General features: G+C 41.2%; 4 protein-coding genes across 5 annotated transcripts in view; 3 read left to right on the forward strand and 1 right to left on the reverse strand.

Annotated features, from left to right (window-relative positions):
• Positions 1-4,136, forward strand: part of LOC115238847 (splicing factor 3B subunit 3) — a 7,792-nt gene extending 3,656 nt beyond the window's left edge. Inside the window, exons 8-12 of the mRNA XM_029812964.1 lie at positions 491-646; positions 899-1,190; positions 1,320-1,986; positions 2,083-2,199; positions 2,471-4,136. Coding sequence (XP_029668824.1) covers positions 491-646; positions 899-1,190; positions 1,320-1,986; positions 2,083-2,199; positions 2,471-3,338 — 2,100 coding nt within the window. The 3' untranslated portion in view covers positions 3,339-4,136. The remainder of the gene's footprint in view (positions 1-490; positions 647-898; positions 1,191-1,319; positions 1,987-2,082; positions 2,200-2,470) is intronic.
• A 2,365-nt stretch (positions 4,137-6,501) lies between these two features.
• LOC115238814 lies at positions 6,502-12,218 on the forward strand (the record flags this gene model as incomplete). Its single annotated transcript, XM_029812917.1, has 5 exons — positions 6,502-7,242; positions 7,645-8,240; positions 8,620-9,694; positions 10,584-10,738; positions 11,057-12,218. Coding segments are annotated over exons 1-5 (2,991 nt in total), but the record flags the coding sequence as incomplete, so codon positions are not given.
• Positions 12,219-14,363: 2,145 nt separating this feature from the next.
• Positions 14,364-16,252, forward strand: LOC115238851 (NKAP family protein CG6066). Of its 2 annotated transcripts, none has more exons than XM_029812971.1 (4): positions 14,364-14,691; positions 14,962-15,055; positions 15,143-15,588; positions 15,786-16,252. In XM_029812971.1, exons 1-4 carry the CDS (start codon positions 14,588-14,590, stop codon positions 15,958-15,960), a joined length of 819 nt encoding a protein of 272 aa, XP_029668831.1. In that variant the 5' UTR covers positions 14,364-14,587; the 3' UTR covers positions 15,961-16,252. The 2 variants fall into 2 exon arrangements, with proteins under 2 accessions (XP_029668831.1, XP_029668833.1); XM_029812973.1 differs by having other exon boundaries at positions 14,371-14,691; positions 14,965-15,055.
• On the reverse strand, positions 16,152-17,518 carry LOC115238852 (rhodanese domain-containing protein CG4456-like). The gene is made up of 4 exons (XM_029812974.1): positions 17,151-17,518; positions 16,769-16,969; positions 16,429-16,591; positions 16,152-16,355 (listed from the first exon to the last, which is right to left on the reverse strand). Exons 1-4 carry the CDS (start codon positions 17,275-17,277, stop codon positions 16,298-16,300), a joined length of 549 nt encoding a protein of 182 aa, XP_029668834.1. The 5' UTR covers positions 17,278-17,518; the 3' UTR covers positions 16,152-16,297.
• Between the last annotated feature and the right edge of the window lie 7 nt (positions 17,519-17,525).

Genomic DNA, 17,525 nt, shown 5'->3' on the forward strand with positions numbered 1-17,525 from the left:
TATATATATATATATAAAACCGTTAAAGTCTAGTTATACAAGAGTAACATATTTTGGAAATTTCTTACATACCTCATTATTTTTAATACGATAGAATATACTGTAAAACCGCTTATATAACGTGTCCAAAATTCACAATTTTGTGGGCCGTAAGATTCGCTCGTAGGATCGCAAAATTACTTTTGCGATGCACTCGGTATCTCCGGCATGACCTTGATTGATCATCTTGCCGGTCGCAGAAAGAGTGCTAAAGTAATTCTGGGCTCACATCGTTGGAATGTTCCGACTTTCTTCCGAACTTTCCTGGTATTACAGGCCCGACAATCGCATATCACATAAATTTCTAAATTTTGATAACAACACATGATATAAGATTATAATATAAAAATAATATATTTATATAATAATTAATTAAAAGTATTAATAAGTATCGTACATTGTACGATTTAATGATTTGAAACGTTAATTAAACATCGCGATCCGTTTTCAGGTGTATCCTGACGGTATACGCCATATACGAGCAGATAAACGTGTCAATGAATGGAAGGCACCTGGTAAGAAGACCATCGTAAAATGTGCGGTTAATCAACGTCAAGTTGTAATCGCTCTTACTGGAGGGGAACTCGTCTACTTCGAAATGGATCCCGTATGTATCCGCGTATAATTTCATTAATTTCCCGATAAGTTGCACTTGTCGGGATAATCGCATTATTGTTCTCTCTGAGTGATGTCTGTCCTTTCTCAGAGATGTAAAAGATGCGAAGAGCATATCACTTGTCTCATCTTGGCATAGCCAATCTTAAGCTTATCGTTCGATAGCTGAGACTGATGTAAAGTGGACATGATATTGCGAAATTGTCTATCGACGGCGTTGACTTATTTCATGTACAATTTGCAGACTGGACAATTGAATGAATATACGGAGAGAAAGAAGATGCCGTCGGAAGTGATGTGCATGGCCCTCGGAAATGTTGCCGTGGGCGAACAACGCTCGTGGTTTCTGGCCGTCGGCCTGCAGGACAATACAGTGAGAATAATATCGTTGGATCCCTCGGACTGTCTAGCGCCGAGAAGTATGCAGGCCTTACCGGCGGCTGCAGAGAGTCTATGTATCGTAGAAATGGGTGCCAAGGACGCCGACAATTCCGAGGATTCGGCGCCACAACAATCCAGTTTATATTTAAACATAGGTAAGTTACATATTTGCAAACGCATATATAAATAAATGTTTATAAAATTATCACAAATTGTATATAAAAGATATTTTAATACATGTTACATTTAAAGTTATAATAGAACTATGTTATTATTACCTTCAGGTTTACAGAATGGCGTATTGCTCAGAACTGTGTTAGATCCGATTTCCGGCGATCTTGCGGACACGAGAACACGCTACCTGGGCTCCCGCCCCGTCAAGCTCTTCAGAATACGTATGCAGGGCAATCAAGCTGTACTGGCGATGAGCAGTCGATCGTGGCTGAGTTACTATCATCAGAATCGTTTTCATCTCACGCCCCTGTCGTACGAAAGTCTCGAATTTGCATCTGGCTTTAGTTCCGAGCAGTGCCCGGAAGGTATAGTTGCCATATCGACGAACACATTGAGGATTCTGGCGCTCGAGAAACTTGGCGCCGTGTTCAATCAAGTGAGCTTTCCACTGGAATATACACCGCGGAAGTTCGCGATTCACGCCGATTCCGCGCATCTGGTAGTTATCGAGACCGAGCACAACGCTTACACGGAAGAGACGAAGCAACAGAGGAGACTACAGATGGCGGAGGAGATGCAAGAAGCGGCCGGCGCCGAGGAGGCTGCCGTCGCCCGGGAATTGGCGGAGGCGTTCCTATCGGAGGAGCCGAATGAGGCTGTTTTCGGTGCCCCGCGAGCGGGACCAGGCTTATGGGCCTCGCTGCTGAGAATAATGGCACCGACTACCGGCCAAACGTTCGAAGTGCATCGTTTCGAGCAAAATCTAGCTGCATTATGGTAAGTCAAGGAAAGAATAATCTATTAATCTATCGCAATATTATAGAAAAGACTTTTAACATTAATAAATTTTTTCTTTTCTTCTTTCTTTCATAGTCTCTGTCTCGTGAAGTTTGCCAATCAAGGAGATCAATTGTTCCTCATCGTCGGAGTTGCAAAGGAGTTTCAATTAAATCCCAGGGTTAGCAACGGCGGTTTTCTTTACACATACAAGTAAGATATTTTGCTATATTCGCGTGATACATGCATAGATATTAAATTAAACGAGAAAAAAGCCCTATCCTTATTTTTTCACATATTCTTATATCACTAAAAAGAAGAAAGTTATTTTGATTTATAATGTACGATCGAATGATGAGTGCGACAACGTCTGTATTTTTGATGATATAGTCCTGCAGTGCTGATACCCAAAAATATATCGTTCGACTAACGCGGTATTTCATGGGACAAGAAATAATGAAAAACGATCACTTCATTGTTGCAGAGTAAATACGGAGTGTACCAGTATCGAGCTGCTGCACAAATCTCCGTTGGACGAAGTACCGCTGGCCATTTGTCCGTATCAGGGCAGAGTACTGGTCGGCGTGGGTAGGATGCTGCGGCTTTACGACATGGGTAAGAAGAAGTTACTGCGCAAATGCGAGAACAAGCACATACCCAACGCCGTGGTCTCGATCAATGCCATCGGTCAACGGATTTACGTTAGCGATGTACAGGAGTCTGTATACGCCGTGAGGTACAAACGCCAGGAAAATCAATTGATCGTTTTCGCGGATGATACACATCCCAGATGGATCACAACTACATGCGTGTTGGATTACGATACTGTTGCCACCGCTGATAAATACGGAAACATAGCTGTGATACGGTTGGCGACCGGCATTAACGACGATGTGGACGAGGATCCTACGGGGAACAAGGCTCTGTGGGACCGAGGATTGCTGAATGGCGCCAGCCAGAAAGCGGACACGGTGGCTTGCTTTCACGTAGGCGAGACGGTGATGTCGCTGCAGAAGGCGACCCTTATACCCGGAGGTTCCGAGAGCTTGGTTTACACGACCCTTAGCGGAACGGTGGGCGTCCTTGTGCCGTTCACCAGTCACGAGGATCACGATTTCTTTCAGCATTTGGAGATGCACATGCGATCCGAGCACCCGCCTTTATGCGGTAGGGATCACCTGTCTTTCCGGTCGTACTATTACCCAGTGAAGAATGTCATCGACGGCGATCTCTGCGAGCAATTCAATTCGATTGAACCCGTTAAGCAGAAGAGCATCTCTGGCGATCTCGAGAGAACACCGTCCGAGGTGTCGAAGAAACTGGAGGACATACGTACGCGATACGCGTTCTAAATGCTCATCCACGAGTATCGTGTCTTTCGATATGTTGTTCTTCAATGTTTTTCAAACTCGGCGTCCCATAAAAGGTAGATCTTGAGAAATTTGTTGTACATTTATTATAATTTCTATTTTTTACACATAACATTTAACTAGTGTTCTCTCCCCATTTCCAATATTTTCCAACGATCGTAATCGATCGTGCAAACCAAGTTCTATTATATATGACATAATCTGTATAAAAATCGATATTTTCTACATGTGTGATAACTTTATTATATATAAAAACTCTTAATTCATTTTTTAATATATATTCATTAACGTCCAGGAAATGTATATTCAATTTCCTTTAGGCAAATAATTATCACATGAAAAAACAAGTAAAGATATTTTAATAACCTTTAAAAGGCAAATAATCCGCCTAAGTGCACAAATTTTGTATTTCTGTAACAAATAGCGAATTGCTATGAAAAACACATTGATTTGTAAATGTGTGAAAGTAACGAATTTCACATTGTTACGAATAGAAAATATTTAATTTTATTGTATCAGTGTAGATATACACATAACGCGCGATATATTTCACTATTACTACTGCTATTACTACATACCGTATATATAAACTAATGTATTGCTATTCAAATAGTATTATATGATGGTAATTAATTTTTCTCAGCTTATTGCTGTTTTGAAAATTTGCGTATTAGATCATCGAATTTATATAATATTAATTCATCTTTCGCCCTAATAATGATTTGTTTATATCCACATACACACACACACAGCACGATATCTTTGAATATATTTATTAAAGGAGAAGTATTCTCTGTGTATGTATTTCTCTCTCTCTCTTTTTTAGAGACTGAGTCCCTTATATAATATATAATTTAATTCCGTGGAAACTGGAGTATAATATAATCGAAAAATATAAGATTATCTTATTGTTAGTGTTTTGTAGTAGAATATTGAAATACTTTTAATCCTCTTTCTATTAAATTCAAAAATTACACATTTAATTAAAAAATTGTAAATATTGAATTTGTGGTGAAATACACGAATAAAGAATTTAATAATGAGATTTTGTGCGAATTGAGGATGATGAAATCGAAATTGTCAATATATTTTTATCAAACATATAGCACGTGGGGCAAAAATAATAAGTTGATCGTTTCCGGGAACACATTTTCATTAAAGTGATAACATTTATGCAGTAGCGTCGGGCAATCTCCCTCGCTATTTAAAGGATATTCCAGAATATACTGAATTAGAACAGCGGAACGACGGCTCTATCCATTATGCGCCGATGGCGTAACTAGGTGAGCATGCATCCCTGCAAATGCATTCAGCACTCAGTTGCACCCCCCCCCCCCCACCCCCAACCCATATTTGCATGTATGCACACCCTCCTTGGAGCGTTCTATAGCTTCGCAGCGTGAAAATATAGGATGCATCATACGTTAAATTTGAACAAGAAAAACTAGATAATGTATTTTATTTGATTTTTGAAATGTATTTTATTTGATTTTGTATTATTTTATTAATAACTTTATTGTGTGTCAAATGCTATATATTATATATAATAGTAACGTGTGTATGCGTGAATGTATATATATGTATAAAAATAATTATGGATAATTTAAAATATTAAAAAATACATAAGAAAAATTTTTTTTTCCATAAATTAATGTCTAATATCAAAAAATGAAAGAGATGTTTATATTTAACGTACATATAAAGTACATATTACGAACCTATATACATATGCAAAATTCATGTTACGAAAAAATATACAGATATACATATATATATATATATATATCTCCGAAAACTCTTACATCTCCAGAAATTTTGTATTCCCTTTATTTCCCTATTATGCAAAAGAATGTAAAATTATTGTGTGTGCTGTACAATAGTTCTAAAATTATAGATACGCGATTATTTATCGCATGATCAGTATTATCGGATTTACCTCGTAACCGCGTTACGAGATTAGATTTTCAATTGACGGAACGTCACTCGTTCGCGCGGACGATGAACTATTAAGCGTAATAAGCGAAGATAATGAGCGACCACGAAAGATCGATAACCGGCGAGAGAAAAAAAGGGGAACGGCGACCGCTGGAGTACCATGATGCTGGTAACGCGATAAGAGTGTTACCACCAATCCCTTTATATGCACTGTCCAAAGAGAGAGAGAGAGAGAGATGGAAAAGGGTGTGCACCCACGTTCGATAGCTCCGTTGTCGCCGGTGCGACGAGGATGTGTACGCGCCGATGGCTGTATGTATATTATTAGGGACAGCAAAACCGACGATGACGATGTCCTCGACATGCTTAGCATCATGGATGCAGAGAAAGAACACGGTGAGATCCGGAGGGAGGCTGCGGCGCGTCCATGTCCCGTACAGGACGTTTCATATAATATCGCGTGACCATCTGAAATGTCCCTCATTTTGACTCGGGGAAGAGATTACTCTACATTCCGTAGGTCAAGGTTATTGCGCGATAATTCTTGTCGGACGAAGCTTGAAGTGAACAAAACTGTGCAAGAAAAAAAAATCAAAATAAGAATTTCTTTCTAATTTAAAAAGCGATTTTTCAAAGGATACCGTACATGTAGCTTTTTAAATTTATACAATGAACTCGATAAAAAGACTCGCGTATTCATTGAAGAAGACAAATACGGATCTTGAAGAAACGGTGACATTTTGACGATTGTCTCCTCGAGTCAGACAATTTTTAGCAAAGGAGATATTTCAAATGGGGTCGAGAGTCAAATGAAACGTCATGTATATACCGACGTCAAAAGTCTCGATGGTTGACGATCGAGACAGCGGAGTGAGAAGAAGCACGTAGCGATGAAGCCCACAGCTGTCAGCCGCCTACCCTCTAACAAGCGCACGATACTGAAGACAAACATTAGCGGCTTCTCTCCATTTCCGCTCGGAAATCGGTTAACCATCCTGAACAATCGAGTCACGTCTTGATAAGACGAACATTACACACGCGACTTTAGTCATTTATATCATGCATAGGATTCGATCCTCCGCACAGGGTGTTTTCTCAAAGAATATATACAGTCAATGCGATTGCTTAACCGAACCACGAAGGGCGGTTACTAGAGCGCAAAAATTCCGATAAGCGAAATCCGAGGAAGATAGAGAAGCATTGAGAAATTCTGTTTTACTTTCCCCAAGTGACACTCGGCACATTGCATCAATATATGATTAGCAAGATCCGAGTGACGGATCCGCAATGCTCGCGCGTAGAGATCCCCCGAGTCCCTCCTCGCATTTCGGCTGTCTGTGCGCGTTGACGAGCTTCGTGGACAAAGATGGAAAGAGAAAGGAGAGGGAGAGAGAGCGCCAAAAGTCGATCGATGCATTGAGGCGCCTAGGCAGGCAAGGCACAGCTCTCTCCGCGAGCTCAACCCCCGTTTCTCTCTCTGTTCACCCCTGCCGCGACGGCACACGTCGCCTGCAGCGGCGGCGCGCGGGCGGCTGCCTTCCCTCCGGGGAAGATACGCGGTGATGTGCAGTTGCGCATCGACCTCCGGGACGTGCACAACGGGTAGCGGCGCTCCTCGTGAGTGCAGCGGCGACGGTGACGGAGGCGGTGGCGCTTAGGCGGGGTTCCCATCCTCGCTCTCTTTCTCTTTGTCCCTTGCAGGAGACTAAGTCGTCTTTATCGTCGTCGTCGTCATCGTCATCGTCGTCGTCGTCGTCCTTACGATCGAGTTTGTGAAAAATGTCGGTGCCGGCGACTACTATCGTTCGCGATCCGCGATTTTAGCGATTTTCTTTTCTTCCTCGCATAATTCTCGTCGTTGAGCCGACATGCCGTTGTTTGAAGTCAACGTTCGGATCGCACCGTCGGAATTGTCATTGTGATATGCTCGTTTCGCTGGCGACTTATTATGGTAATCGGCGCGTGACCTTCTTTGTCATTAACTCAATTATATCGGCGGATAATAGATTTAAATCGCTCGTGTAATCGTGTCGTGGATGTATGGAGCGCACGTCGAAACAGGTGTTTACGACGCGGCGTCTCGATATATATGCACTGAGCCGCGGGACCGATCGATTTAAATCTGGACCGCTTAAGATCTGGAATTGACGCTAACACGATTAAGTCCCAGAATCCTCCGCAGGATAGAATGACTCTTAATTCTTGCTAATTATTATCGCGTTACATTGCTGCGGAAAAAAGATTACTTTAGAGAACGATTATTTAAATTATTAAGATTAGATAATTAGGATTTGTAAATAAAACCTTTTCAAGAAGCGTACAATATATCGCAGATCGGTTTTTCGCTGAGCAGGAGATAGCTGATACCGGAGGAGGATCCGATAACAACGATAGACAACAGTGTCGATCGCTGCATCGCATCGTCTCACTGCTGTTGCTGCTACTGCTGATCGCTGACGCGTCGAACGGCGTTGGCGTCGGGGGTGGCACAGGGGGAAGCGTCGGGAGCAGCGGAGGAGGAGGAGGAGGCGGCAGCGGCACCTGCGGGTTGGCCGAGTTGACGTGCCGGGACGGCCGATGCGTGCCGATCGACGCTTACTGCAACGGCGAGGATGACTGCGGCGACGGCAGCGATGAGCCGGCGATGTGCACCCCGTGCAATCGCACGTACCACGGTCGCGAGGGACGCACGTACAAGTTGGATCTGCCCAGACCAGCCGAGGAACGTCTGCCGTTTCTATGTCACCTGACATTCACCGCGGCCGGACAGGGTTACGGCGAGCTAGTCCAGCTACTGTGGGACGCGTTCAGCGTCGGTCGCGTCGACGCGAACGCCGACAACTACTTCACCAGCTGCCCCGAAGGCTCACTCCAGCTGGCCGAGCTCGGTAGACACTTCACTGGTGGCTCGTGGTGCGGCGTCGGTGAGGGTCGTGCATCCTACTACAGGTCTGTCTATTTGTCTCTCTCTTTTTCCTCTTTAGCGCCTCTTTCTTCCTCACCACAATACCACGACTGATAATATGTAGTTTTTGATAATTCTCCCTCTTTTACATCTATCAGAAATTAAGAAAATAGAAACAGATATTATATAGAAAATTTTAAATAGTGAAAGTTTAAAATAATCAGCATTAATGAAGCGATCGATATTATTTGAAAAGGTCAGAAATGAGTTAAACGAAACAAAGATTCAAAAAGAAAAGAGAAAAAGAAATTGCGTACCTAATTTGAAAGAATCTTGCTGCTTCTTTCCCTCAAAATTTGTTCAGATCTCTCTAGACATGCTCATTTCAAAACTTGTTATTATCATCGTCATTACTTTTTACAGCGAAACCAGTACAGTCACTGCCTCTATACGGCTGTTTCATGCACCATCGACGGTGCCGTTCGAGTTTCGTCTCCGTTTCCGCTTTGTTTCGCGCAACGAGGCGGTCGCCCGATTGGGCAAGCCAGAACTACCGGTCGAGCGAGGTTCCCCGGTGCCGGGCACCTATTGTTCCCGCAACTTTTACGAATGTCACCTGAAGCAGTGTCGCCTGCAAAGTCCGAACTATCCCGGCGAGTATCCGCGCAACGCCAGCTGCCTGATCACCGTGCGCCAGAAGGAGGTGCCCACATGCAAGCACGCAATGATATCCGTCAAGAGCACGTCGACCGGGCCGGTCGGCCCCAATGCCGCAGTCAACACTAGTCTCAGTGTCTGGCAGGACTGTCCACCGGAGAGGGATCGCTTGATCTTTCGCGATGGCGCTCGCACCGAAGATCCGGTACTCTTAGTGTATTGCGGCGGCCCGTTGCCGCAGATAACCGCGCGCGGACCCGCCATGCAGGTGGAGTTTCGCAGCTCGCCGGTAGCAATACCGTTGGGTGCGTCGTCGCTGCGACTCGAGCTCGAGCTACGGGTCGTTTACGTCGACTCGGACGGTCTGGACTATGCCAAGGGCGCACAGGGCTGTCATTTCTTCGTCAACGGCACCGGCGTTGGCGCCAAACGGAGCGGCACGATACGGGCGCCGTTGCACGCGCTACCACCTGGTTCCAATTGCACGTGGAACATCAAGGGGGCGATCGGTGATCGCGTGTGGATATACTTCTCGTCATACTCGCAGCGTGACCTGACTGGCAACGGCGAAAACAACGCCAGCGCCGGCCAAGACAGCACGCCGTTGTCGCTACCGTGCGCCGTTAAGCTCTTCTTCTGGGACGGGGCGCCAAACACGGGTCAGCCGATGGCCACGCTGTGCGACGACACGCCCAAGTTATGCGCCCACGCGGCGCTCCGGAACATCACCAGGAGCACGAGACCCTGTACCAAGGACGAGAGCTACTTGACAGCCGCACCGAGCCTGACGTTACGTATGGAGACTGTTCTGGGTACCGCCCTTCATCCGATCAACTTCCATGTAAGTGTATGGGTTGTTACATCTAACTCAATCATCTATAGTATTTCTATTGTATATATACGTCTCTTTAATTAATTTAATTATATAAATTATATATTATATCTATATTATATATTATATAAATTAATAAATTAATTAAATTACTCTCACAGTATAATTAATTTATCTTGAGAAAGATCAATATATTTTTAGTCAGCGCGATCTTTTTGCCAAAATTTTATTTTACTTTTTTTTTTTTATTTAATAACTATATTTCCTTTCCTTTTTTTGTTTTAATGGAGTGATTCTTATTGAAACATTCGAGAAAGTATGTTGAGATTTTAATTAATTAAAGGAATTATAATTAATTAAGAAAACTTTCTATGTATACTGCTTTTTGCATAAAATATTTGTTTCTTCCACCCGAAATAATTATTTCATCACGTAAATTTCTGAAGGAAGACGTTTCTTCAGTAATTGGCTCTTGACCTCAATATTAGTTTAGCTTAACGCTATAAAATTATACCGCATCTCTGTAGCAAACATCGTCTTTGCGCGCCATTACATGCTTACAAGATAACTATTGATAACACAACAATAAACTTTGAGCAACGTTCAAGCACGATTCACGCTTCGTTCACCCTGCAACACAGAATTAGAGTTTCGTAACATTTCTGGCGTTGATTTATCAGGTCTTTCGCTATACTTACTGAATAATACCGAACAGTATTACCAATTTACGTAATTTCGGGAACCAGCTCTCGTACATAAAATTCCCATCTCTCTCTCTCTTTCTCCCTCTTTCCTCTTGTAATAAATACAATTATCTATTTATCTCTCAGAATCAGTCGAGACTGATGCGCTGAACTTATCGTATCGCTCACTTTAATTCCCTGTATTTTCATTCCAGGCGCGATACGAATTTGTCTCCACCCTTCAATCCGGCGAACCCTGGGGCGATGGTGTCTGCAGCCGAGTGTGGCGCAAAACGCGCACTGGCGAGGTGATGTCACCGCGCGACGTACGCCTGTTTGGCCGCGGTGGTTCCAGCAAGTTAGATTGCAGGTAAGAACCGAGTTTCTCACAAGTGGAATATAATCGAGTAGCTGTCACTGAAAATCGAAGACAGATAACAAGCAGAGAATTTAGGGTTCTAACTTGTCTTTCAGAATTCTAGTATTCCTCATGAGAGACAAATACATTCTCGCTAAAAGCATTCATTTTGTACTTAAAAAACAATTAATCTAAATCGAGAGTATTTCTCAAGTAATGTAGCAGTTTTGACGAGTGATCTTCAAACTACACGAAACGAAATTTGTAGATATCGATTTCGATTAAGATTCGTGAATACACAATTGACTTTGATACTAATTCTTACTTCAGGTATCGCGTGGAGGCCGGCAGCGGCGAGCGGGTCCGTCTGATACTGCACAATGTCAGTCTGGGCGAATCCACCATGTGCACCATGAACGATTTGGATCCGCATACCGGCAGACCGCGCTGCGTTCAGGAAGTCGGGTCCAGGGAGGCACGTTTGGTCATCTACGAAGCGCCGTGGCGGGACGTGAAGGTGCCCCGGGCGTGTCTGTGCGACAATACGTCGCACTTGCCATTCACGTACGTCTCCTCCGGCCGGGCGATAGAAATAACCTTCGTGGTGGATCAGCAGGCACCTCACGAAGACTTTGAGACGCTTTTCTTCTATGCCAGCTTCGAGTTAATCCGCATGCCGGAGTGCCCGCGCAAGCAGAGGATCCGCGGCGAGGGTGGCGAAATGAGATTCGTGACGCCTCCGCTGTCGAGACCAGACATCTACTGCGAAGGTTTCCCGTGGCTGGTAGAGGCGCGCGAGAACCGGTCGCTCTTCGTCCTGACCTGGGGCTGGTTCCTACCGTTGGAACCGCCGACCGTCAGTCCCGAATCATCTTCTGGCGGTACCGGCGTCGGCGATCAGGTCAAATGTCCGACCACTAATCGCATCCTTCTTTATTCCGGCTGGCCGCAAAAGCTATTAAAGGTGGTGTGCCCGGCGGAACCGGGCGCCCGCGAATTCACCGTACACGTGTTCTCGGAGGAGTGGTTGGGCGCGACGGAGGAGGGCAAATGGCCGGGTCCACCGAGACCACCGGCGTTACTGCTGGATTTCGTAGCGCGGGAATCCGGACAGGCGGCCGCGTCCTGGTTAGAGATCTCCAAGAGCCGAGCGGCGCTGCGCCGACAGCTACGTCTTCCGGAGAGGGGCGTAACGACGGAGAACGAGACAAACGGCATGCCATCCCACATCGGTGACTGCCCGCACAAGTGTCCCGAGCTGGGCGCGTGCATCGCGGCCAGTCTCTGGTGCGACGGACACGAACACTGCCCATCTGGTCACGACGAAGCCAACTGCGGCAACGGTGCCCGATTGCTCGGGCTGCTGCCGTCCACTGTGTGGCTCGTCATGGCCGGCGTCGCTGGAATTGTCACTGCCTTTGCGTGCCTATTCACTATTCTTATTAGCAGGTACAAACTCGAGAATCCTGAAAAATTGAACAAAAATTGTATCAGGGCGTTATTTTTCTTCTTTGTTTGTCATTAAAAAAAATTGCTATTATTAATTAGTATAGTAAAATAATTTTATATATAAGATTAAGTGCGTTTTACGAATAAAATCATATATTTCAGAATTATATGAATAACGAGATTAATTGAACGACGTTGAAGTGTGTAAAGTGTGTAGTGTTAAATGACGAAGATAAAACAGGTCAGGGTTCGTAGAATATAGTATATGTATAGGAAAGATATGTGAAGATACTTTGTCGCATGAGAATCCACGCGGTCTCGCGTGTCGGAATTTAACAAATATACTGCCTTCTTCGCACGTGGAATTATTCTAATGTCAAAGAGATAAGTGCGTTTATATTCGCCACGCACGATAGAAATTATACATCTTTCAATTTGGGCTCTAGATTATCCCATATATACGAAAAATTTATTTACATCTCATCGCATCTTCCAAAAAAATATATATATATATTATTTTCATATATTCTTTTATATATGTATATATATTAAGATATATTATTTTTACATGTTATTATATAAAATATATTAATGTTACTTGTAACATTTTTTAATTAATTTACACATACAAAACACATGATTTTTATGTTTGCAGTTTGTTGCATTTACTTTTTTTATCTAAATATAAATACGTATATATTTATTGTATACATATAAGAGGTATTTATATAATATAGATTGTAAGAGAGAGAAAGAGAGCACACAAGAAAAAAGTCGCAATCGTAGAAGCAAAATATTCTAAAACGACGAGAGAGAACAACGTTGGCTTTCGCGCTATTGAGCTTAATATCTTTTTGATTCTTCTTTTACGCACTCTGTGTATTTTCTTTTTGGAATAACGGAGACAGAGAAGCTCCATTGCGATACAGGTACTATTACAATATCGAATGAACGAAAGAGACACATCGATCATTCCATCGTTCCAATTCTTCTTCCAAAGTTTCAAACACCTTGTATATCTATAATCATTCGCGCGCGCTCTATGTAATATAGGGTGTTTTACACATTCACACACACACACACACACACACACACACACACACATAAAACTTTATTGACAAACTTCCAAAACAAATCTTTTTGTCGGAGACGAGAATCTTTTTCCGCGTTTATTATCGGAATTTTCAGACGCGTCTAAATTATTACAAATGTTTTCCAACACTCTGATATTGTTTGGAGGTTTGCCAAGGAATTCTCAATATCTCTCCTATATATGTTAATTTTATACTATTACAAGAAAAAAAATATATATATATGATAAATAAAAATATATACATATATATGATAATATATGCTACGTATGCGTATACAAGGTGTCCCAACGATAAAATAATAGATAGAATATGGCAAAATAGCGATAATTGTCAGGACCCTTTGTGTATGTACGTATGTAAGTGTATATATATAATATTAAGGTAGACATAATATATACATATAGATAAAAAGAGAATTATATGCACCGGACCAGTAGAGAGATGATTGTTAGAGGAAACATATTCGCGAAGCGCGTTAAAGGCTCAACTCGCTCGTTATTCGAACCGTAGTGTACGGGATACTATTAAAAAAAAAAAAAAAAAACTACGTGAAAAAAAGCACTGTGCCACTCTCGTGTATACACACCAATTTCAATAAAAGCGACAGCTCTTGTAGGAAACATCGGAATTTTGGCGTATCACATTTATGTGCCATCTTACTTTTTCTTACCACATTCCTTTTTTCTCTTTTGCTTTATTGTTTGTTTGTTTGTTTTTTAATTCGAAATCTATGCCCTCGATATCATCTATCTTCTTCTGTCATCCGTCCGTCCACTAAGAAATCACTCCGATGAGTCTCATACACAAACTCTATATTCATTTAGGGAGCTTTCTAGCAAAAAACACACATAAATACAATGTCAAACGATTAGCTATGAAACTCTACTCGATATAGCCATTTGCGTGATTTTGTGTCTACCTGTGTTTTTTTTACTCGGAAGCTCCTTTAGCATGCTTTAGCACTATATCAACAATTGAATTCTGAATATAGCCATAACACAAATAGTGACTTTACCGGCAGTGTTGAAGATTTGATATAAAACTTTCGCTTCCAAAAATAGATGACAGTACTGGAGTTTATATAGGGTCGGTAAAAGAGTGAATTACCTAACCAACACAGAGTCAAAACGAAGAAAAAGAAAGAGGTATAAACGTAACCTCTCTCGTTGTCAAAAAAGTGGACGCGTTCGATAAAACATGAGAAAAGTAAAAAGATAATATTATATTTATATAAAAACAAGATATCCATAGAGAAGGAAAAAGCAAAACACGAAATAATACGGAAAAAGAACAAATACGTTGTGTATAATAACGGAAAATGATGAACGAAAAAATGATGGATGCGCGAAGACGCGAGAGAGAGTTGATAGGATTACGCGGAGTACCTGAGGCTTGGAGCAAATCTCCTATTCATATCGAACAGTACGTACTCTTTGTATTTGACAATGTCAACTTTACAGCGATACTATCTGAAAAAGAATTAATGTCGCGAAGAATTATATATTATAATTTGTAATTCAGATCATTAAAATATTAGTGCTGTTACTTGGACAAATTTATAAACTTGCAAGTTTAAAAAAAGCTATATATGTTGTACAATTTCATTACAGGATCGTTAGCGATTCATATTTATATACATAGTCAATGAAATATATACAGCATTAAAATTTTGGACAATTTTTTCATTCGCAGTAGTTCAGACGAAGAGTCTGAAGATCTGATCAAACAGAAGGATAATATTATACCAAAGGATCGCAAGAGGAAAAAACACGATACTAAAAAGAAGGTATTTAGATTAATTCAATCAATATTAAATCAAATATTTATAATAATATTAGTAAATACCTTAATAACATTAGTTTACATCTTATAGAAGAGTAAAAAACTGAAAAAGGAAAAGAAAGCAAAGAAGGAAAGAAAAAGAGAACGAAAGGCGAAGAAGGAGGCAAAGAAGGAGAGGAAGAAAAGAAAGAAAGCAAAGAAAGACACAGACAGTAGTAGTTCCGACGATAGCAGCAGCAACAGCAGTGACGAGGAGGTCTGGATAGAGAAGACCGCCGTCACAGACAAGCCGAGACTGAGGAAAGGTTCGAGTTCGGACGACAGCGACGGAGATGATGGTACGATAGGACCCGCTCCAAAACCACATGTGACTCTCTCGGCCAAGGATTTCGGTAAGGCCCTGCTACCAGGCGAGGGTGCGGCAATGGCAGCTTATGTAGCAGAAGGGAAACGTATACCCAGGAGAGGTGAGATCGGCCTCACGTCGGAGGAGATCGCCTCGTACGAATCCGTCGGTTATGTGATGAGCGGCAGCAGGTAATGTTTATTATACATTAAAAATTTCTACAGCCTGATTATATTCTAATACGTTATTAAAAAAAAAAAAAAGAATACATAATCGCGAGTATTAATGTAAAATTAAATTGGCCAACATCGATAAAGTATAAAGAATACTTTTATCGATGCGCTTGTTAAAAATATATACATTTTAAACATTCTATTTCTCTCTAAAGACATCGTCGCATGGAAGCAGTTCGTATACGTAAGGAGAACCAGATCTACTCCGCCGATGAGAAGCGTGCCTTGGCAATGTTCAGCAAAGAGGAACGACAAAAGAGGGAAAATCTTATACTAGGACAATTCAGAGAGATGATTAACCAGAAGAAATTGGCGCAAGAGAAGAATTAAGTAAAGACTAACATGTATATAGAATGCAAATTCTCTTGTATAAATTTTTATATAATCCTAAGCCTTTGTATATTAAGTAAAATACAGCATATAGAAAATGATATATCGATACATATATATATACTTAATAAATACTATTCAGTTTGTCAGAGTGTTTGCAACAATTTTGACAAAGAATATAATACGCTCAATTGAGTTGATAATAAATCTTTACCTTTTATTATTTACAGAAGTAGAACATCACAGTATCATTACAATGTGAAATATAAATAAATCCAACAGTGAAAATAATCTTTTAATACATCTCTAATGACAGCTCTCCACTTTTTTTATTCGATTAATTTTTTTTGTGCTTGTTTTCCCACTCTTGCCAACCTCCGGTATAATTATACGCCCTGTGGAATAGATAAATGGATGTTTTGATATAATCGATATAATCTATGATTCTAAAAGAAATCATCAACGTACCTTGTATATCCTAATTTCTGCATCGCTTCTTGCACTGCCCCACTTCTTTTACCAGACCGGCAACTGAATATGATTTTTGTGTCTTTACTAGGTCTATGTTTGCCATAGCGTTCCTCAAATTCCTCTTCCGAAAGGTTTAGGAATATATTTTGGACATCATTCACTGAATAAGTATGTGTATATATCATTATTAAATTAGTCTTATAAATTATATATTCTTATATACTATGTATAGTATTTATATGACTGAAATACGATGACTATTATATTATTATGTTACATTATTTGAGAAATATGTAAACTTTCCAAAGAACTTATGGATACGAGAGAAGATTTCTACTTGGTATATGAATGCTTCCGGGTAATTTTCCAGTCTCGTTTATCTCCGCGTTCTCTCGAACATCGACGATGAGAATGCTATCGTCCTTTTGCGCCTCCAGAAGCTGCTGGTAATCAACGTTGAGTGCCATTCTGTTTTCGCAATGGATCGCGGTGTCCACTTTGCGATAAGACAAATTCGATGAATATAAACTTCGCGTTACTGGAAAGATTCGATCTTATATCACTCGTTACATAAAATAAGACATTTCATGACAATAACAATCCTCTATAAAATCTGTCAATGATCTTTGCAAAGGCTATAATAAAATAAAAAAACAAGCAAAATATATTTAACGCAATTTGGATTTCTACCGTCAGTAAGAAAAAAGAAAGATACGCACGACTACCCGTTGGACAGTCAGATATGACTTTCACAAATCGCTGATAAGACGGATATATTGACGGATTTCTGTGCAAAAAACCCGGTGACATGAATACTTGATAAAATCGACGATATTTCGTATACATGGCGAGTGTCAATTTTTTGATGATAAACAACTGATCATTACGAAATAACAGCGATAAACGTAAAAAATAAAATTGTAAGAAACATAAAAATTAAAATAGCAATAATAGTAAGAAAATATATGTAAAAATAAGGTAATTATAATAAGAAAGTAAAATGATGTGGAAAATTAATATTTTCTATCTAATATATCGGCGCGTTTCCAATCGGCCGGAGCAGGCCGAAGGCCAAAGGGGCCAGGGGTCAGGGG

The sequence above is a fragment of the Formica exsecta genome, unplaced genomic scaffold, assembly GCF_003651465.1.
Source record: "Formica exsecta isolate Colony F162 unplaced genomic scaffold, ASM365146v1 scaffold36, whole genome shotgun sequence".
NCBI classification, from domain to species: domain Eukaryota; kingdom Metazoa; phylum Arthropoda; class Insecta; order Hymenoptera; family Formicidae; genus Formica; species Formica exsecta.

Bases quoted from the DNA above. Each gene is read 5' to 3' on its own strand.
- LOC115238851 (XM_029812971.1), top strand. From the start codon at position 14,588: ATGATGAACGAAAAAATGATGGATGCGCGAAGACGCGAGAGAGAGTTG. The intron at 14,692-14,961 runs GTACGTACTCTT...TTTCATTCGCAG, and splicing joins TCTCCTATTCATATCGAACA to TAGTTCAGACGAAGAGTCTG. The intron at 15,056-15,142 runs GTATTTAGATTA...TACATCTTATAG, and splicing joins AACACGATACTAAAAAGAAG to AAGAGTAAAAAACTGAAAAA.
- LOC115238852 (XM_029812974.1), bottom strand. From the start codon at position 17,277: ATGTATACGAAATATCGTCGATTTTATCAAGTATTCATGTCACCGGGT. The intron at 16,592-16,768 runs GTAGAAATCTTC...ATACTTATTCAG, and splicing joins CGGAAGCATTCATATACCAA to TGAATGATGTCCAAAATATA. The intron at 16,356-16,428 runs GTACGTTGATGA...TCTATTCCACAG, and splicing joins CAGAAATTAGGATATACAAG to GGCGTATAATTATACCGGAG.